This window comes from Clupea harengus, chromosome 6, assembly GCF_900700415.2.
Source record: "Clupea harengus chromosome 6, Ch_v2.0.2, whole genome shotgun sequence".
Classification (NCBI taxonomy): domain Eukaryota; kingdom Metazoa; phylum Chordata; class Actinopteri; order Clupeiformes; family Clupeidae; genus Clupea; species Clupea harengus.
Window position 1 is genome coordinate 25,103,922 of NC_045157.1, and position 22,228 is coordinate 25,126,149.

The following is a 22,228-nucleotide window of genomic DNA, read 5'->3' on the forward strand; positions in this document are numbered from 1 at the left end:
TAAGAAAAAATTAAAAAAAATTAAAAATGAGTCGCAAAATACACTTTGGCGGCTGTTAATAACCTGGGTGTACCGCCAAAGTAAAGTTTATGTATAGGAAACACTGATGTCAATATCCCATCTGGAAGTTCACATTCAGTCAGACAAAGACCATAAAAAAAAACATTCCACCTCATTAATATTTGACAAATATTATTTTTTGTTAAATATTTGGTAAATACTTTCTTTGGACAAAAACACAGAACAAAAATGTAGACTGTCGTGTTGTGTAATACATTATTAAATAAAGCTAGTTAGGGTACCCCCAGGGTACCCCCTGATGCTAATGTTAGCTAAATGCCATCTAATTGAACACAAAATGTCATAGGATCACATAGTACATGATCTGTAGATGTATAGGTTGACTTCCATTTCTTGATAAATGCAGGCTTTAGGATGCTATAGAAATTCCAATTGTGTAACCTCAATGAAGAACAATGGAAGTTGGGGACAGATTTTCTTCATTAGACAGATTTCTAATGCAGTTATGGCACAAGACCTAGCATGACTTGCACCTCATAGGTCAACGTTACAATGCAAGATCACCTTCAAAATAATAATAATTAAAATAATAATACAACACAGCAACAAAATCCAAATACAGTTCACAAACAGGGAAAAACCATTAAACTAAAAATCAACTTAACCAAGTCTCAGTTATAAAAAAAAAAAAAAAAAAAAATTATTAGAGGAAATTAATCATTCAAAATAAAACACTTATTAGAAAGAGAGATCTCACGTTTAAAGAGCAAGTCTACATTACATTACACTCTGAAGGCTGAATATTCAACCATACGATACTCAATTTTTGTCCTAAAGAAGCCATGTCATGCCAGATCTCCAGATTTAGCCAAATCAAATGGCTGCCCGCCCCCTTATAAGAGCTCACCTTTCTCTATGACAACACGCCACTTCTTGGCCCAGTCACTTAGCTGTTGCGAGTAGCCTTTCTCAATCTTGGCCCTCTCCTGGAAACAGCTAATGAGCTCATTGCATAGTCTCTGGCCATCATCAATGCGCTTCACTGTCCTCTTGTAGTTCCCAGGCTGGAGGGGAAAGCAAAGTCAATATCAGTAAAGGAAGAAAATAAAAACTAGTGTAACATCTAGCCCGACTATCTGTCTGATATATAAAAATAATCTCCTAGCATAAACAGACACACTTAAAGTGGAGCTTAAATGGTATATGTATTCCTGCCAAACCGTTACAGGCATTTTGGTTCAAGCCACTGGTCTATTTATGTCTATGGGTGCCATCCTCCCACCCATGTAACCTTGTTTGGATGTACTGGAATTTACTGACATGTAGTGCATCCAGCGATTTCAACTTGACTGTGAAACAATCATCCACTACACTTGTGCAGACGCCTGGATGAACAACTTTCAAACCATATTAATCATCCACATTCTTTGCCGGTCCTTATCAAAATAAGTAGTGTTCTTTCTGCCATTGCCTCTGGTTTGTTTCACATGGTGGTTGGTACACAAATCTTAGGTCATTTTCAGTCATCGGTGGAAAGGGTGTTTGATTACTACTCAGTATTTAATAGGCTATGCAACATGATCTTAAGCCGGGACATTGAAACGTGCACTTTGATGTACCAGGCCTCCTAACAAACTTTTCATTTGGTTAACATAGAAACACATTTTTTCATTTGAAGTTATTCGTTATGTAGGTCTCCCTTTACTGTCATTTTCAAAATCAAAGTCTGGTTTAGGTTTTGCGGTTGTGACTCAGTTTGCTTCTATTTTAAATAAATCAGGCCTTTTTCATGAGCCTGCCTTCACTCTGAAGTTAAGTGCTGTGTGTGTGGTCAGAGCATGTAGGGGAAAATACACGTAACTGAAATGCATGTAACTGGAGACGCACAAAAAAAGGTCTTAAGCACGAATGGGAGAATACAGCCCTTTTGGAATATCTTAAGATACAGTCCTCTTTTTGGCGCTTTTCGATGTGCTACTATGAAGAAAAACAAGTTTGTTTCAGGTTTGCACCAAGCTGTCTGATGCCTTCCGCCATTGCTTGATGACACATAGCTCTTAGTCTTTCAGAGCCAAGAAGCGTAAGATTGCTCTAAGAAGATGCTATGCTTCTGTCTATACAATGCGAAATACATCCATCCTGTAAAGAGTAAAAAAGTGAAGACTGAAACGTCAATTTTAATGAATTTCTAGAGCTATCGTGACTTATCAATGAATGATAACATTAAGTAAATAAATAAACATTGTTAACTCCAGCGAAGATTATCTGCCCACTATCACCTGTGTAGCTAACTTGGTGTTTGTATTCCAGAGAATGTATATTTTATTTGTATATTTGTTGTATTTATTATAGGCCTATTTTTTTTATCAATGCTGAGGATTCTTTTCCTTGTAACGTTTTTTTTTTTTTTAAAGAGGAGTTGTGGGCCGCAGCACATACTGTGAGTCTATATGACTGTATTGTCTCTATTTGTGTAAATGAATCAAAGTAAATGCTGCCAATTGCATTTTGTTCCCTGTGAAAACCGCACTAAACCACGACCCCCCAAACTGAGGTACCATGAATTCAGTGTACCCTTTCAGTCACATAAAGAAACATTACAATGGCTTTTTTCAGAATATTAGAAAGGGTTTTGAGTCTTTAATAATCTTCACCTTTAAGCAACTAAACCAAAAGGGCCTTTTAACCATTATGCATTGTGTACATTTTAGTATTATTACCATCAGAGTTTGAACATGATTATCATGGTAAATAACCCACCTAAACATGATTTTACCATGACTCATAAATCACCTTAAACTCTGAATGGCCCATAGATTTTCAAACCTGACAATGCAAAGCCCCCCCCCCCCCCCCAGACAATCATATTTCCTCAACTGTGATCGAGAGATAGCATCAAGCATTCCTTCAGCATCTTTTCATTTGTTCTGTGCCTTATGAGCTTCCTTCTACACTTTCTTCTATGTAGTCCAGACACCAAGTCGATAACATTTTGTTCCATTATCTTCCACTGTTTTTTTTATTTTTTTTTCATTGGCCAGTCTGAGATATATCTTTTCTTTGAAACTCTTCCTGGAAGGCCAGCATTTAAGACACTTTACTGTTGTTTTGTGGGTACTATTTAATAAAGCTCCCAGCTGAGAAAATATGAGGCATCAGTTTCTCAAACTATCCTCCAGCACAGCGTCGGGGCCTCCCGCTTTTCTTCCTATGCTGGTTTTCTAATGATGAATTAGCATGATAAGTTTAGATTACCATGTGCCATTGGAGAGATGGTTAAAGAAAATGGGCCATTGTACGCTTTTGTGGATAATTCATTCAAAATCAGCCATTTCCAGATTAATTTACAACATTAAGAATGTCTACAATATTTGTAATCAATTTTATGTTGTTTAAATAAAAAAAATGGGACTCTCTCTCAAAAACATGGACATTTCTCACTCATTCCAAAAAATTGAGGAGTAGTATATTGATCGGCAAACAAAACAGGAACATGTTGGTCATTTCTCACTCCAGTTGCTAATCATTGAACAGCTGCTAAACCCCTCATCAGTAATAACCATGCAATATAGATGCGATGCGCTTACCTCCCAGAAGCTTTCAAAGCTCCCAACATCTTGCAAGTCTCCATTTGAAGACATTTTGGGGTCACCTTTGCAGCACGGAATGGTGGCGGTGTTTGTCAAACTACAAAAAAAGAGTAAATTTTAAACATTCAACAGAGATTGAGGCTTATAGTAATGAAAACACACTGTTGGTTGGTTGGTTGCTGTAGTGTAAAAATAAGTTATTCCCACAATTACACTTGAAATGAGATAAATCAGATTGAGTTAGAAATATGAAAATATCTAGGGGAATCCATCTTTTCAGTCAATATTCAGAACCATTTTAAACTGAGAAGTAAATATTTGGAGGTAAATTGCCAAACCCAGAGACTGCATGTGAGTAAAAGTCTTCTCACACAAGTAGGGGACGCATAATTCTCATTTAGGACAGCTACCAACTAATGTTTGTCCTCTTAGTCTGGGAAATTACAAAATCAATGAGAATCAGTGGTAAAGAACGGCCATAGAAAGGAACTAGCTATGCCATACCAGTGCATGCAAAGAAAAAGTTAATTTCAATAGATTAAAAAAATAAGAGAGATAAAGAGAAAGACAAAAAGTGTGTGAGACTGGGAAGGTTATAAGAGCATAAAAGATACAGTTCAAAAAAGAAAGATAGCTAGTCATTATGCTAGGATGTTGTTAGGGTAATCATGGTTCGTTGCTATAGTGGTTTCCAGGTTGGCATTAGGGTAGTGGTTCCTAGAATGTTGCTAGGGTAACTAATATGGTTGCTAAGGCATAGTTAGGATCGTCATGTTGGTTACTTAAGCAATATAGTACGAGTGCGAGTGGGGTAGGTAAGGGATATTCCCACGGGTGGTGTTCGGCCGTAGCCATGAGGCCGGAGGCCGAGTGGCGCAGGCAACAACACCCGTGGGAATATCCCTTACCTACCCCACTCGCACGAGTACTATATTGCTTTTATAAAACAATTTTATAGTCAACCAATTAACATTTTGACACGAAGTTATTGATTAAAAAATGTTTATTTCGCCATTGTTTCTCCGCAACAAAAAAATAGTTCCATTGTCTTTTGGAATTATAAGAACTTTGAATTAACGGTTATCGCTTAATTGTATCAACGTGCTATAGAATGTTTCATCGCGGAGTGATTTATTATTAGCTGTGAAAAGTCCGAGTTGGGATGTACTGGGATATTCCAACTCATGGAACGTCTCTCGTCCAATCAGAAACAGCTAAATAATTCAATAGAACCCAATTGTTTTATAATGGAATGTAATTATAGAAGTGGTTGCTAGGATGTTGCTAGGGAATTCATGTCCTTACTATTGTGGTTACTATGGTGGTTGCATATCGCATCTCTATAAATCCGTTTCAGTCTGACCAATCTGATTGGATTTTTAAGTTCCTTTTTTCCCCATTTGAGTTACGTAAACTTCAAATTATAGGCCATGTCACATATTCCTGAAAGAAACATGCTAGCGCATTGGCAGAGCCATTAGCGAACTAACCAGCAGTTAAAGGTCATATTGTGTTGTGCACAATCTGCAGAATCATCCCCATGGTCTAACGATGAAGCAGACGCAAGCCTCCTCGGTCCCATACGTTTTATGCCACGGCTATGGATCTGCACCTGATAATGTGTATAAGTCCGTTCAAATTCAGACATTTTCGTGATGCTGTATACTTGGCCTCAAGAACCACTCCAAACTGATCAAACTCTTTCAGTTCAATTCAATCTTTTTGGGTACATTTTTTTACTAGGGACAAAAGCGATCAAAATCAATCCAGTATTGAATTAGAATGGCAACGGCAAAATGACTATACAGTGCAATGGGACAAGCATAATTTGAATCCTATCTTAATGTTATGTTTGAATTGTCATTGGCAAAGGTTCAGATCAGTTTATTTTATTTATCTTTATTAATAGTAGACAAATAACTTATTTTCCTTATACACAAGAGAAAATGGTAATGACTTTGAGAGGAGGTGATTTTCTCTGTCAGGCACTGTATTAAGACTTGTTGTAACTGTTTCCATAAATAATATTAATTTGTTGTGAATTCAAAACATTGTTCCCATTTATGTATGCCAGGAAGAGAGACAAGGTTTTCCTTACGTTAGTATAAACAGGTGTAAAACAGTGGAGTCAAACTTACCCAAAAGCAACCAAAAATACTGGGTTCCTTTATAAGTCCAAGAATCATGCAGAGCCTCTGTCCTATCAGAGAGACAAAATAAAATCATACTAATTACTAGGTTAGAATCGTTTTGAGATGATTCCACATCCACCAAGTTGATAAAACTCCTAATATAGGCACACATATGCCACATATTCAGACCATTGAAAGGAAATAAATCAAAGGACACTTATGTGGAGGACCCACTTCCTGTAGCATTAATTTGAGATCAGATAATGCAGTAGGCTACACTTTTGGTACACCAAGATAGGTAATTTGTGTCAGCAAGTTTAGTGTAAACAAACACAAGTTTTGCTTATATATACAGTGGGGAAAATAAGTATTTGAACCCCTGCCGATTTCGCAAGTTTGGCCACTTGCAAAGAAATGTGTGATCTATAATTGTAATGGTAGGTGTATTTTAACAGTGAGAAATAGAATATCAACAAACAAATCCAGAAAACTGCATTTTATAACATTTATGACTTTATTTGTATTTGATGCAGAAAATAAGTATTTGAACCCCCAAGCAAACAGCAAGAATTCTGGCTCCCAATGACCAGTTATGTGCCCAAGAAGCACACAGATTAGTCCTCATTAGGCCTAACAAGGTACACCTGATCTCAACTGGTGACGTGTATAAAAGAAACCTGTCCAAAGAATCATACTTCACACCTTCAACCTCACCACCATGGGCAAGACCAAAGAGTTGACCAAGGACGTCAGAGATAAGATTGTAGACCTGCACAAGGCTGGAATGGGTTACAAAACCATCGGCAAGCAGCTTGGTGAGAAGCAGACAACTATTGGTGCGATTATTCGTAAATGGAAGCAACACCAAACAACTGTCCATTGCTCTAGGTCTGGGGCTCCATGCAAGATATCCCCTTGTGCGGTATCGGTGATCATCCGAAAGGTGCAGAATAACCCCAGAACTATACAGGGGGAGCTTGTGAATGATCTCAAGGCAGCTGGGACCACAGTCACCAAGAAAACCATTGGCAACACACTACGCCGTAATGGTTTGAAGTACTGCAGAACTCGCAAGGTCCCCCTGCTCAAGGAAGCACATGTACAGGGCCGTCTGAAGTTTGCCAATGAACACTTGAATGATTCTAAGGAGGATTGGGAGACAGGATGTGGTCAGATGAGACCAAAATCAAGCTCTTTGGCATCAACTCGACTTGCCGCGTTTGGAGGGGGAAGAATGCTGATCATGACACCATCCCCACCGTCAAGCATGGAGGTGGAAACATTATGCTTTGGGGCTGTTTCTCTGCCAAGGGTACAGGAAGTCTCCACTGCATCGAGGGGACTATGGATGGGGCCATGTAATGTGGAATATTGGGCTTGAACCTCATTCCCTCATTCCCTCCCATTGAAAACGCAACCTTAAGGATTTGGAGAGGATCTGCAAAGAGGAGTGGACCAAAATCCCTCCTGAGATGTGTGTAAACCTGGTGACCAACTACAAGAAAAGTCTGACGTCTGTGCTTGCCAACAAGAGTTATTCCACCAAGTACTAAGTCATGTTTTGCTAGGGGTTCAAATACTTATTTTCTGCATCAAATGCAAATTAAGTCATAAATGTTATAAAATGCAGTTTTCTGGATTTTTTTGTTGATATTCTGTTTCTCACTGTTAAAATACACCTACTATTACAATTATAGATCACACATTTCTTTGCAAGTGGCCAAACTTGCGAAATCGGCAGGGGTTCAAATACTTATTTTCCCCACTGTACACCGGTTTCCTGTTTAGCATTAGCATCTGTATGAGGTCTCATAAGTCAGTTCACGTCATGGGGGTATTCGCCGTAACTCGCTAAGCGGTTTAGCGAGCTAATTTTCAGGCTAAGATAAAAAACGCCCCTCTTTTTGGTTCGTGGAAGCAACTTTCGATAAATCACCACAGTAACATATCAATTAGCACTAACCTGCTCCAGCGCAGGCTTACTTAAGTGTAGCTGGATAAGCTTGCCACACCCCCGGAAAAAGGAGGGATCCCATTGACCAAGGACTGATATTAGATAGTTAGATTAGCGTAGGGAGAGAGTTCTTTGCGATCGCCAAGATCCATTATTCCATCATGATGAGTTATTGTATGAGCGCTACCGATTCAGCCGACTAGGAATACTTAATTTACAAGACCTTCTCAAGTCATTTATTGCAAACACCACAGTCGAACATTGACTGTCTTGCGCTTTTTTGCGAGTGGTACATTTTTGTAGTGTCGGTGATGCAGAGAACAAAGCACTCATAATTATATGAGTGTTTTTAGTACACCATAGCATATCATTATTGTAGAAAATGATTAAGGTGGACTCATGATAAGAATAGAGAGAAATACAGACAATTTATTTTCACTGCTTCAATTTATTGCATTTGTTATTAATACATTTAGTCATTTAACAGACGCTTTTATTCAAAGCGACTTACAAGGAAATGTAAAACTACACCGAGGAAGGAGGTGCGGGGATACGAACTAGCAACCTTGCAGTTACGAACCGATGTCGGTATCCTCTGTACCAGTTCACTCATGCCGTCACCTATTCATACATAGATATTACCCTATAAACATCCCAACCGACCTTGCTCTCACAGCGGTGGCGGTGTTGAAGTTTGCCATGATTATGGTCTTGTATTCTTCATAATCGTTCATGTTCATCTCCTGCTCGCCAGCGGAGAAAAAAAGAGCCCTTTTCTTTGAGTTTAGAACCATTATATCGTTAGAAAATCATTGTTTTGGTGATCGACCTTTGCTGCCTTTTGAAGTAGGACGTGCACGCACAATTGCCCTGATAAGTTTAGCCTGGTTGAAATTAACCACATGATTTGGAGGCGGATGAGCCGTTGACGAACCGATATTTGCTGTTCTCAATCAGCTTGTTAATGTTAACGGGCTAAAAGGACAATTTATTAACTTAGCTTCAACCCTTACGACGAATACCCCCCAGGTATCCAAAGGTCTTCAAGACAAAAAATATAGTAAAAAAAGATGGTCAGAAGCTACCAAGAATAAAGATTAGCCTAGTCCTCTAGTGGGTTATAAAGCTCAACAGCTGTTTTGTGTCTGTGCTGCACCTTAACCCCTCCGGAAGCACTGGGAGGGGTGTAATTTGATTGGCTGTTGAGCTTGAATATGAGCAACCTTTCACTATGATCACAAACGGCATTAATTAAATAATGAAATCATATTTAAGATGCGAATGTGACTCCAGTGTGGAGGGGCTAGTACGGAAAAGGCCCTACTTTTCTCCTATATGCCCTCCTACCACTTTCCCCAGCTAGCTAAAGTTTGTTGATCTAAGTTACCGGCTATGAACTAGCTACTGAGCAAATTAGCCACACGTTAGAAACATTGTATGACTATCCCACATAATGCCACTTTTCAGCCACACACTGACACCAGGGATGTCTTAGACAGCAAGTATCTGGAACTAAGCTTCTAACCACAGGTTGAGAGTTGTAGTTCGAACTACGACAGTGTTTGAAAACGTTTGGTCGAACAACGGTTTTGGGAAACACCTGTGTGGCGTAACGTTGGTTTGGAAGTTACCAACATTGTTACTGCGCTAGTTCAAACTATGGTTTTGGGAAACACTTGCATCACAATTGCATGTGTCCCACTATGTAAGTTGCTATGCTTTTGGGAAACGTACCCCTAGTTTGCGTTGAGCTTGGAAGTGCAAAAAAGGAAGATGGACGCCGAAACAACTCATCTGATAGTTTCCAAAGTTTCCTAATATTATTTGAATCTTTGCTTGGTGTATTCGCCAACTATTTACTTTGCTCTGGATATGAAATATTATTGACATCTTGTTGTTTCCTGAAAATGATTATTATCACAGGTCACTCCATTTGAAGAGCACATTGTGCAATCAATACTCTTCTCTTGTGCTTCTGTTGGAGTGTGTTGGGATTGTTTTGCCAATACACTCAAATTTCATTACTTTGAGGTATTGAATATTAATTCTTGATTGCGCATATATACAGCACATTCTTTTTTTTCTCAATGATAATTTAACCGCTTAAATATTTGTATAACATGCATTGATGTCTGTTGGACTGGAGACAATAAATAATAAGTGGCTCGTGATCACAGCACATGTCAGAATTCCTCAAAAGGCTCAGACGACATGAATTCAACAACACACCCATCTTCACACTACTCCAACGTCCTATAACAGCAAGTATATATGCAAATTACAATTGTTCTTGATACCTCTATTTCACATTGCGCCATTTGCACACTCTCATTAAGTCGCATGCGTAACACACAGCTCATTGCTCGTTCAGTCTTTGTAAATGTTATGTTGTAGATATGAACGGTCTGTGTGGTGGGTGGCATCATGAAACATGTTTGTGTATATCCATTGTCTTCAAACAAACACTCATTCAAGGGATTATCTGATGGCCATCAGTCATGACACCCAGGCTTCTCACAACCTTGGTTGGGGTGAGATGTATATTTGATGTAATTTTATGTTGATATTGTGTTGTATACATGGCTTGGCCGGTATGACCAAGAGTTCAGTCTTAAACTGCTTGGCCACGCAGTTGCATCGACGGACTCGTGAACATTTATAGTAAAATACGTCTGAGGGGATTTGCGAGGTGTCTGAGCCAGCTATCTAATGTTAGCATGCTACTGCCCACAAGGTAAACAGCGATGGGTTGGACCAATGTCAGCCCTGCGGTTTGCGTAGCCTTGTCGGATAGTTACAAAATTTGGGAGACGCACGCAAGCACGCAAGAGGTGCTCGGAGGGGGCTTGCAACGACGCAAGGGCTCTTGCGTGTCTGCGTAAAAGGCCGACCATAAATTAAGCTTTAGAGAGGTTTAGTTGAAGGTAGCGTTCCTTCATCCATAAGGAAATCTGAGACTTTGTTGGACTTGAATACATGATAATTGGCTCGCCATCACAGCGCATGCCAGAATTCCAACTTCATGCGATTGGCTCAAAAGAACTGAATATTGCTGTTTTCTTGTTGTCTCACATATGAACTACAAGTTATTTTGTATTATCTTACCCAGTAACCCATGTTCCTATTCATGTACTCTGTCCTTGTCTCAATGAGAGCAGATAGCTGAGACCAGGTTCATGAGCCTTCAAATGGCTATTGTGAGGAGTCAGGCACTTCTGTAGGCATTTAAACTCCTTCCCCCCAGATAGACCCTTCCTGTTCCTTCTCCCCTTCCTGCCATAAACAGATGACCACATCCCATCTTGTTGTGTCATCACTCTCCTGTATTCTGCATCTGACTAAATGGTATAAATGGCAACACCTTCTTACTGTCAAGCAGGTAATTCTCTGAGCAACACACTTAGAAGGTGTCTCCACACTGAAATAAACTCTAAAAACCTGGCTGCGTCTACTTGGTCTTATCAAATTTGTCAATGGCTTTTGCACCTTATTCAATGGATAAAGATAAAAGTTTCCTGGAAAGTGTGACATTTCTGGGTGATTCCAAACGGTAGTGTCTATACACATATACATATACACACACACACACACACACACACACATATATATATATATACACATATACACCTATATAATCTGATGCTGCAAACTGATCATTAATGGGATTATTAGTTCGATCCCCCCCCCCTAAACACAATCATTTAGATCCAACAGTCCTAGCTGTCTTTGTTTCACCCCTCAGGGCATAACTGCACAGGGACAAAACATTCTAAAAGAACGTTTAATGTCACTCCTACACCCTTGAGAAAGAGTGGCCATCACATAATTCATCAATGGAAACTATCTGACATTGCCAGCAAACAGGGCCATAGTGGCAACTCTAACTAACTCTGTAAAAACCATACACAGCTAATTTATTCCCTCCTTTATTTACCAGAAAAACTTTATTCAAATAAAAAATGCAAAAGGAATGCTTTTCCTCTGCATTCACCACCCACCCCGAAACGCTTCTGTAAGTCCTTCATAGAGTTGTCAAAGAGGCTACTGTTCAGTTACAGCACAGCTCTGCTCATCAAAAACCTGCAGGCCTTCTCGGCCCATGTAGGCATGAAAACAAAAGCACTGTTGTTCACCAGCCTCAGTCCTACAATAGGTCCTTTTGCACTGCCAGAGCTTTCTCAGGTGGAGGGGCAGTTTTCACACAGTTTTTGCCTGCATGTGCACTGCAGGAACTACCCCCCCCGTTGAGTTCTTCAGGTGTAATTCTCAAGAATACTTATGTGAATGTGGTATTTCAAGTTTTCCCTGTAAATACATTTACCAAAGATTCTAAAATCCCATTCTCACTTTGCCATAATGCGGTCGGGGGGGTAATTTAAATACTTTCTGAATGCGCTGTACATCATAGTCATCATATCTTACATACCTCTCATTGTTGATGTGACAGAAACTCACTAGCCACATAGAGTTATATAGTTTCAACGTGTATGTGTGTGTCAGTGTAGTAGTCGGGTCGCTACAGTCAGAGTCAGAGTCTCGAGGCCCAGTCAGAGTTGAGTCCAAGTCCAAGTCATCAATAAACTATTAGATGGATTAATCAGGAAAAGAAAATGTGTTCTTCATTAAATAAAGTTAATTGAGTATCTGGGGTTTGCCATTAATGTGTGGTGAACATCTTGTTTACTTTATTAATTCACTTGAACAATGGCAAATCTGACATATTTTGAAATGCTTCTCAATTCATTTATGTGATTAATTTATTTGAATTAATAACAAATCATGTAATTAAGTAGATAATTTTTTTTTAAAGCACTTGACAGACTAGTATTAACATAGCTAACTGAACTTCATGAATATTGCATATTGGTTTTGATTACACATTGTTTTCTTTTTTTAAATAATTAACCTATTTTAGGCATTTACATTATATGCACAATTCTGTTCTTGGGAAAATATATATTTACTTACTTATCAGGAGCATGTCCAGGCTGTAAACGCACACGAGAGAGAAAAGAAAATCTCTTGACAGTTCCATCCTGTGATATAGTATACCATAAAAAATCTATGTTATCATAACCCAGTGTAACTATAATCTGCCATCAAAAACGTATACCAATTCACCTAACCACCAACCGACAAAGCACTATTAGCATATTATGCTAGCACTAAACCGTATTGCCTACAATAAACACCACTGCAAGTGCATTGGACTAAACCAGATATTTATTTCACAATCAGGTAGGGTAGTCTGGAGGTCTGGAGTCAACTTGCTCTGTTATAATGATAACGATGTGAACTGTTACTGGTGCCTACATTGACAACTTTTTGAACAATATTTTACAACAAAGTTAATGTTATAATATTTTGTGCCCATGCCATCCGACATGGAAAATACAAGTTCAATTTCCAATAGCGGCTGAGTCCCTTCTTGATTGGACCACTGTGGCGACTTCCATTGGTGATAAGTTTGTGTATGTGAAGCCATTAAACATCATCCACAAGTGTTTGTTATCACTTTGAATCCAAGACCGCCTTTTACTGGTGAGCTGATTTTGAGAAATTAAACTTTGCTTCAGGTAAACACCATCATCCCAAGTCCTCCTCACCAAACTCACCCAGCTCACTGTGCCTGCCTCCACCTGTCAGTGGATCACAAACTTCCTGATAGACAGGAAGCAGCAGGTGAGGCTGGATGAAATAACATCCAGCACCCGGTCAGTTAGCACTGGTGCACCTCAGGGATGCGTGCTCTCCCCACTGCTCTTCTTCCTCTACACAAACGACTGCACTTCAGGTGACCCATCTGTTAAACTCCTAAAATTTGCAGACGACACATCAGTAATCGGCCTCATCCGTGATGGTGACGAATCTGCATATAGGCGGGAAGTTGAACAGCTGGCCCTGTGGTGCGGTCGCAACAATCTGGAGCTGAACACGCTTAAAACCGTGGAGATGACAGTGGACTTCAGGAGGAGTCCCCCAGCACTGCCACCCCTCACCATACTCAACAGCACTGTGTTGGCTGTGGAATCCTTCAGGTTTCTGGGATCCACAATCTCCCGGAACCTGAAGTGGGAACCCAACATCAACACCATCATCAAGAAGGCCCAGCAGAGGATGTACTTCCTGCGTCTGCTCAGGAAGTACAACATGCCTCAGGAGCTGCTGATCCAGTTCTGCACTGCAGTCATCGAATCTGTTCTCTGCACTTCAATAACTGTCTGGTTTGGATCGGCCACCAAACTGGATGGGAATAGACTCCAGCGGACAGTCAGGTCTGCAGGAAAGATCAATGGTGCCAACCTGCCCACCATCCAAGACCTGTACACCTCCAGAGTCAGGAAACGGGCAGGAAAAACCACTGCAGAGCCCTCACACCCCGGACACAACCTATTCAAACTCCTCCCCTCTGGTAGACGCTACAGAGCACTGTTCGCCAAAACCTCCAGACACAAAAACAGTTTCTTCCCCCTCACCGTCTCACTACTGAACAACTAACCCACTGTAGCATATATATATATATATTTATCCCTGCACTCTCCACTTCTTTTGCACTATTGTTATGTAACAATTCACAGCTACTGTATATAGCCATTCCGCCTTGTATATACTTTCTTAAACTTCTTAGACCGTTGCACTGTTTGTTTTGTATTGTGTTGTAATGTATATTTTGTGTAAGCACACTGAGAGCCACTTTACCAAGTCAAATTCCTTGTTTGTGAAACCTTACTTGGCCAATAAAACCTGATTCTGATTCTGATTCTGGGTTATGCAGCAAACAGCGTTACTTGGTTGCTATGCTAGCTAGCTAGCTAAAGGAAACTTTTAAATAACCTTAAACGGTTTAAATGGTAGAGGTCCATTTGCATGACAAAAGAGCTGGTTATGTAACTGATGTTACAGTCCCATCATAATTAGAATAGGAAAAGGTAGAAACCCTCAGGGTGCATGTGCAGCTTTTAACACAAGTTCATATTCACTTCATATTAAAATTAGTTCATATTACACACGTTAGCAACTGCCAACGGTTAAGATGGTTCCCTAAGCTAGTGATAGCAAGTATAGTTCATAGCTAGGTTAACTGGCATGAGACTTTGCATGTTTTACACACCTCCCGCGGAGGTTCGAGCTCTGGTTTGAGTTCGAGCTACAGTTGGGTGGGAATACGCTCACCCGTTTTTTTATCGTTACAGAAGACTAAGTGTGACTGAAAATATTTTCTATCCTATGTTGTTTTTACTGGATAAATTAATGGGATATACATATGTGAAAGAGGGGGAGAGACCCATTGTACCTGGCAGAGTACAGAGTGTGCGTTACTAACTTCCAGGCGGGAAAAATGCATTGTTATATATAGACTCAGAGTATTAACCGCAGGGCTGCAGAAGTTTTACAAACTCAATGTACAAACCACAGTTAATAGTCAGGAAATTACAGTCCATTGGTAGGGGTGTAGTCAGTGCCGCTGCTAGCCATTTTGGTGCCCTAAGCATAACTCCTTTATGATGCCCCCCCCGAGAAAAAAACCTTTGTTTCTGCCAGTTTAACAGTTAAACACAGTACACAGAACAGCCAAAACATACTGTACATACACAAAAGCATTGGGATGTGCAAATTCTTCGTAGAAATTAAATAGTCATCCATAAATACAAACTTAAAAGCAGAAGTATACAAGTAAGCAATCTTCTTCAATAAAGCAAAGATTTAGAAGCAGAAAATTCACACAATTTTACTTTACTTTGTAAACACACTGTGTAGAACAGCTAAAACACACACCTCTTGTCACTACAGATCCATAACTTTGCAGTTAAAGTTGTGATTCCTGGTTGCTATGGTTATCTAGGTGCTATGCTAGCTAGCTAGGAAACTTTTAATAACCTTAACCAATTTAAATGGAAGATTTCCGTTTGCAGGAAATGATAGCTAGTTATCTAGCTAATGTTATAGTCTCCTCGATTTAACTTCTACAATTATAATGGGTGCCTGTGACACTTCGTATGAACGAGTTCATAATCATGAGTTCATATTCACACAGATTAACACCAGTTCATCATGTGTAAAGAATGCTGATATGAAATATGAAAACAACCAGTAGTCAATGTGCAAGCTTCCAATTTAATCGTGATTTAAGATACTCTATTTGAGTTGGGGCAGTCTATCCTTCAGTCGAGGCATGATGATCTCTCGCTACAAGTTTCACCTGTTCGTGTTGGACTAACAAATGCTTGTGGAGTCAAGTGCAGTTGAGAGGCGCTTGTCTCCAGGGCACAGATTACACTTTTTTCTCTTTTCACGGATACAAATAAAAAAAGACTGTGATTGGAATACGGGACTGGAGCTGTCCCTGACGGGACAAATCAAAATCACCCATAATTCGGGATGTCCCGGACAATTCGGGACGGTTGGTGACCCTACTTGCACCTAAGTTATAACATATTTGAGTGTGCTAACATTAGCAATAACGTCAGCTAGTTGAAGGTGTATGCATAGGCTAACCATTAAATTAGCAGCACATTTCCCGTATTTAACAATGATTAAACATGGACTTACCTAAAAGTGATGCACGGGCATCATCTCGCAGTTTCTTTCTCATTCTTTTTCTGCCCCTGACTCCTGTTGTCTTTTTGAGGCCATTTTCGAAAAGTTAGCTTACTGTCAAAGTTCGTCAGGCCACTGAGATAGGAAAGGGCACCCACGGCGAGCTTGCGAAGTTGAGTGTGTATTTATTTATTTATTTTTTTGGGGGGGGGGGGGGGGCACCATCGGAACTTTTTTTGAGCAATTAAATATATCTCTTGTTCTGCCTGTTTTGTGATATACATACCCTAAAAGGTGCCTAATATTTGTATACTGAAATAATATCGGCATTATAATTATTATAACTATGATGAATTTTCAGTTGCCTATTTTTTGGTGCCCCCTCAGGACTTGGTGCCCTACGCACAGCGCGTAGTTCGCGTTAAGGGAGCGGCGGCACTGGGTGTAGTGGTCATAAGATGCAACGGAACTATTCATAATCTTACCATTGAGCGCAATTTGTGTGCGCTTTAAGAAACAGAAACCACTCTAGTTGCAGAGAACACTTGAAGAAGCAAACATATTTAATAATCAGATTTTTTTAACTGTATATAATAAAAATAATAATAATAAACAATAACAAAATAATAAATATAGCTGCAAGCAGCGATGTGGATTCCTCCAAAGATTGCGAAACCAGGGGAAAATGTATATTCTTCACAATTTTGGAAAGAAGAGTAAAAGAAGGAAAGAAGAGTGGAAGAAGGAAAGAAGAGTGGAAGAAGGAAAGAATAGAGGAAAGAAGAGTGAAGAAGGGAAAGAAGAAAAGAAAGAAGTGTCTTGCTAAAGGACGCTTCAACAGGGAATTGAACTAACAACCTTCTGATTACTAAACGACTTCTCTACCTCTGTACCACTGTCACCCAGGTTTATATTTCAAAGATTTGCTTAGATATTACTTCACTTTCTGTTTAGCTGCTTTACTGCTGAATTTGAGTGGCTGTACCGGACAAACGGTTGTGAGGATCAAAATTCTATGAATGTTTTTTGTGAGGCTTGGTCTGAAGATCATCTCTAGTGATTTTGAAGAAGATTTGACAAAAATTGTAGGAGGACTAGGCTTTTCAAAGGTTTTTGAGAAAAGCGCAAATATCGGAAAATCTACATAACCGAAAATTGGCGCCATTGAACGTTGAATTCGTCTTGATCCAAGGAATCCAATGGTACCTCATTTTTGAAAATCGGTCAAACGGTTCAAAAGTTACAGTGTTAACAAAAGTCCAACTTTGACCCGTTGGTGGCGCTAGTGTGGTCTAGTGGGAGACATGAAACTTGGTGTGAGTAAAGAAGGGACTGTCCTTAATGAGTGTGCCAAATTTCAGAAGAAGTTACCATACGGTTCTATGGGCTGCCATTGACTCCAATGGTACAAACATAATAATAATAGGAAAGCCTACAATAACAATAGGTTTCCTCCTGACGGAGGAATCCTAATAAAAGCTCACTGTACTAGAATTGAGCATGCTCCCATTCTCTGAGCATTATTTTCTGACATTCAAACACAAATGCAATTGAATAAAAAGCGTTAAATAATTCCTCGTCATTATGGGGTATTGAGTGTAAATTGATGAAGGAAAACATTTATTTAAATGATGTTAGCATAGGGCTGCAATATCACAAAATGTAAAAGGGGTCTGAATACTTTCTGAATGCACTGTATGTTACAGCTGAAGATGCTAGCTACATTGTCAGGCTAAAGCAGTGGATGCCAAACCTTTCATGGCAGGCCCCCCTTTGACAAAGAAAAAAAAGATTACTGCCCCCCTCCCCCCACCACTGTAAAAACACTGAGACACTCTAACACTAAAATGTTTTTTAAACAAATGCCCCATCGGCTGTTGCATAGCTTTTCTTAAACATTGTTTCTACATTTGAACAATTCTATTAATTTTATCAGTTAAAGTCATAAAATAGTTTTACACTAAATATTAAAAAAAAATTAGCTTCTCACTGGGTGATCAATCCATACAATGTTCATGTTAGCCGCATGATCATTGTATTAATAGGCCTAGTCTGAAATTGTCAAAACGGCTCACGAACACCTAAAATAGGGGTTAGGTGTACTTCAGGGCAAAATGTTCTTAAAAAAATACTTGAAATTTGGAGGAATCATTTTGCAGACCTTCCTTTAATACTCCAGGAGCAGGCTCAAGTTGAGTATACATCATGAGCGGCACGACTTTTCTCAACGGTTCCTGGCTAATTTGACCATGAGGAACAAAACTAGGGTGCTGTCATTAACTGTAACCCGAGCGAACATCGAGATTTTGCCACGCCCTTTTAGCAAGCGTCTAGCGCATCTGTATCTCAGCTTCTGAAGGTCGTAGAGACTTGAATTTTGTCTCAAAATGACCGGAATACGCTAAAAGGGCGTGGCAAAATCTCGATGTTCGCTCGGGTCACAGTAAACGACAGCACCCTAGTTTTTTTTTTCAAGCATTTCTTATGAAAATTTGCCCTGGAGTACACCTACCCCCTATTTTAGAAAGGTTTTAAGGTGTTTGGGCACATAATATCAGTGAATAAGGAAAATCTGAGAGGGTCAAGCAAAAGCTCAAAGATAGATTTGTATCTAGAAAGTCTAAGTACTAGCGGAACAGTACCCTGGCAAAAATTACACCATGAAGACAAAAAACAGGAAGGGGACTAGTGAGGTAGGCCACCAAGACTCCTCTGAAGGGGTTACAACCTTCCGTGGCTGAGATTGGAGCGACTGTGCATGCATACTGTTCACACTGTTGATAAAAGCGCTCACAAAATGTCAGCTACAGTTTGCCAGAAGGCATAGATTCTGAAGTGAAGTGGAAGAAAGTTCAATGATCTAATAAGACCACAATTGAGGTCTCTGGCCATCAGACTAAACGCTATGTTTGGCATACACCAAATACTGCACATCATCAGAAACACACCATCCCCAGCTTTTTTGATGATTTGACACCGTGAAGCATGTTGGTGACAGCATCATGCTGTGGGGATGCTTCTCTGCAATTTGTGGCTGGACTTGAAAAGGGCTGTTCACTCACGAATAATAAAACATACAAAATTGTGCATAAGGGCTAACATAACCAATAACTGACAGTCCAAGCAGAATGAGGACATGGAAGAATGGGAGACATGAAGATATTTGTCTTTGTAGAGATACGTTTTACTTTGACATGAACGATTATTTTTTGCTGATTAGTGTCAAAAGAGCCATTATATGATGTTGTAAAATGGTCAAAAAAGGTCAAAACTTCCAAGGGGGTTGAACTATTTACAGACACAATAGTCCAGGAGCGCCATGCCACCAATCTAGATTATCTATATACATTTTACCAAGAAGAATAGGGAAAATACCACAAACAATGTGCAAAAAAGACTTCAACGTCTTCCTCGGTTTCTCTGTCGCCTCTGCCATGATGTCCACAAAGAGAACACAGCGCTATCTTCTTATTATTATTTATATATTATATATAGCAGAAGGGTCTAATTGTTGTTGTGTGAGGTGGTGCCATTAAGCATTACATAGTTGTTGCAAGAGGTGTTGCACCCTGTCCACCTAAGTTACATAGTGCAATACCAGCCGTACCAGGCATGCTGTGGCAGTGGCACAGACGCCATTCTCAATATTACAAGTCAGTGAACCACCAAAATGATTTTGAAGCTGTTATGGTAAAATTGTTACATAATGTTGCTTTAAAAAGGCACTTGATGAATACATTTAAAGCAGAATCCACAATTCTGGTGAAAGGTTGTTGATTATTTTTAGATCAACAACCAATTTAATTACACCCCTCCCTTCCGTGTTCCTGAAGCAACGTGTTGATTGGCTATAATTATTTACAGCTCGGTCCGAGCCGCAATTGTTTCCCAAAACAGAGACATGACTGTGTGGGAACACCAGAGGTTTTGTTTGAGCGCACACAGAACGGACAGCTAGAAGAGCATGAGGATCAATAAGTTAAATTTCACAACAAATCTATTTGCTTAGAATCGCGCAATCCACCTTTAAAATGGCAGATTCTTATGGGAGTGTCAATACAGCCATACAAATGTTACCGGTCATCACATCCCAACACAACACAACAAAACACACACAGATGAGACATAATCGTGTATGTCACCCTTATCAGTTTTCTCGACAAGTGTAAACCAGTTATATATAAGCTACATTTAAATTGATAATCCGCGCTTAAAGCTACATACCTGTTGCGCCGCCAGGGCTTCGCTTAAAATTCTGCACTCGACGCTGTCCACACACCTAAATCCCACTCATAATCTACAGTCTTCGTACAACTTTCGTTGACAACCTTGGAGTAAATTCGCCCGTTTTAAAATAAACACTATGAAAAGAATTCGACAACCAATTTAAGAAACAAAAATACTCTGAGGAGAGGGGTGGGTGTAAGGATGTAGCCTACTACAACTGAGGCATCCCGCTGCCATAATGAAAACACGGAGTTGAATCACACTGTACGTTTCACCTTGTAATAGCTGAACTTTAAAGCCGGGTGAAAAGTGCTGCCGTTCATAAATATATCGGAAAAACTGAAGACATGTCAACGAGATAGGCTATGTTACTGATTTCAACAGGCAAGTCGACGGGCAACCCTCCCGTCGTCTGAGGAGGTCTTTAGAGAGCTGTGGCTGAGCATAATATCCATTGATCCAATTACAGAAGTTTAACCCTTTAGAACCTGAAATAAAGTTTTAACGATAGGGCAACTTATCATTATTTCTCATCATAGAATCTAAGCCAGTTTTATTATTATTCATAATGAAATTATCATTTTATCATATATTTATTTTTGATACAGGCTTAAAGCGGATGTGGGACAGTAATAATTTGGAGGTAGGTTAAGTTAGGCTATAGCACCATCTCTTGACAATACCGACACCCTAACAAACTACTAAGCGACGACAGCAGCATGGAGTTCTCCTTAAGTCATATTTGTCCTAGATGTAATGAATAGTAATTTGTGGAGTAATGGAGCATTAAACAGGCTACTGTTGACCTTTTCCCCACCTAGGCCAGTCCAGGGGTATTCCAAGTATGTGGTTTAGTGACAAGTTAACACGTAGTAAGTGAATAGCTCCTAATTGAACAGCCCTATGGCTTCATTCTCTTAGCAAAACAAAGCCATAGGGCTGTTCTACTGGGAAGAGTACTGAGGATATGTTGAGACACTGATGATTTAGACATGCTCTGATATAAGCTAAAATTGTGTTGTATTTAAATGTATGTATTTAAATTCAGCACCACGTTCAGGTACAATACAATGTAAATGGTATATATGCAATGTGTTATTTTTGTCTAAAATCAAGTTTTAAACAAATAATCTGTCAATGTTCCTCAGAAAAATAAACCATAAACCATCTTCAGGTTTCAGAACTACAGACAAATTAGTTATATTTATTTCATGAACACCAATAAAATCAGCAGAAAGGGATTTAATTATTAATAATTATATTTAGAATTATATTCTAAAATACCTGGGCTATTGAAGTAAAAAAAAGTTGCTTTTTTTTTTACCCCCCTCTCCCCTATTTAAACTAGGCAAGGCTAATGTTATGGTGGACAAAAATATTTGGAGTTTTGGATTCTGGGTTAATGGAGCTGGCCAATACCCAGATAAAACAACAAATTGTGTGCAAAAGGTGCAAGGTAGATTTCCCATTCTCTGGGAACAGAACCAATCAAATATCACATATAAACAAATATCATACCAAGAAAGAAGAATTGCCGAAAATGTGATCACCGGGCAGAAGTTACCAACTCCGCTTCAGACGATTCACTTTTACTTTTGAGATGCTAATAAATGCAACAAAAAGGGCAGAGCATTGCGCAGAACAAAAAATCAGAAAAATTAAATCCATGTGCCAAGTCTCGTGACCCCCCACACATTTTGACAGGATATTATAGGTCTAAATTCAGTTTCATCTTGAATGATGAGACTGCTTGCTGAGACAATATT

General features: G+C 39.4%; 1 protein-coding gene across 4 annotated transcripts in view; it reads right to left on the minus strand.

The window, feature by feature from the left end:
- Positions 1-22,228, minus strand: part of pacsin3 (protein kinase C and casein kinase substrate in neurons 3) — a 45,446-nt gene that overhangs the window by 20,560 nt on the left and 2,658 nt on the right. The window contains exons 1-4 of one of the 4 annotated variants that reach the window (XM_012814791.3): positions 20,460-20,871; positions 5,750-5,811; positions 3,609-3,708; positions 929-1,085 (exon numbers count right to left, since the gene is read on the minus strand). In XM_012814791.3, the coding sequence (XP_012670245.2) occupies positions 929-1,085; positions 3,609-3,662 (211 nt within the window). In that variant the 5' untranslated portion in view covers positions 3,663-3,708; positions 5,750-5,811; positions 20,460-20,871. Of the gene's footprint in view, positions 1-928; positions 1,086-3,608; positions 3,709-5,749; positions 5,812-20,459; positions 20,872-22,228 lie in introns of those variants that run through there. The other 3 variants (XM_042708092.1, XM_031569532.2, XM_031569533.2) reach the window with 3 other exon arrangements.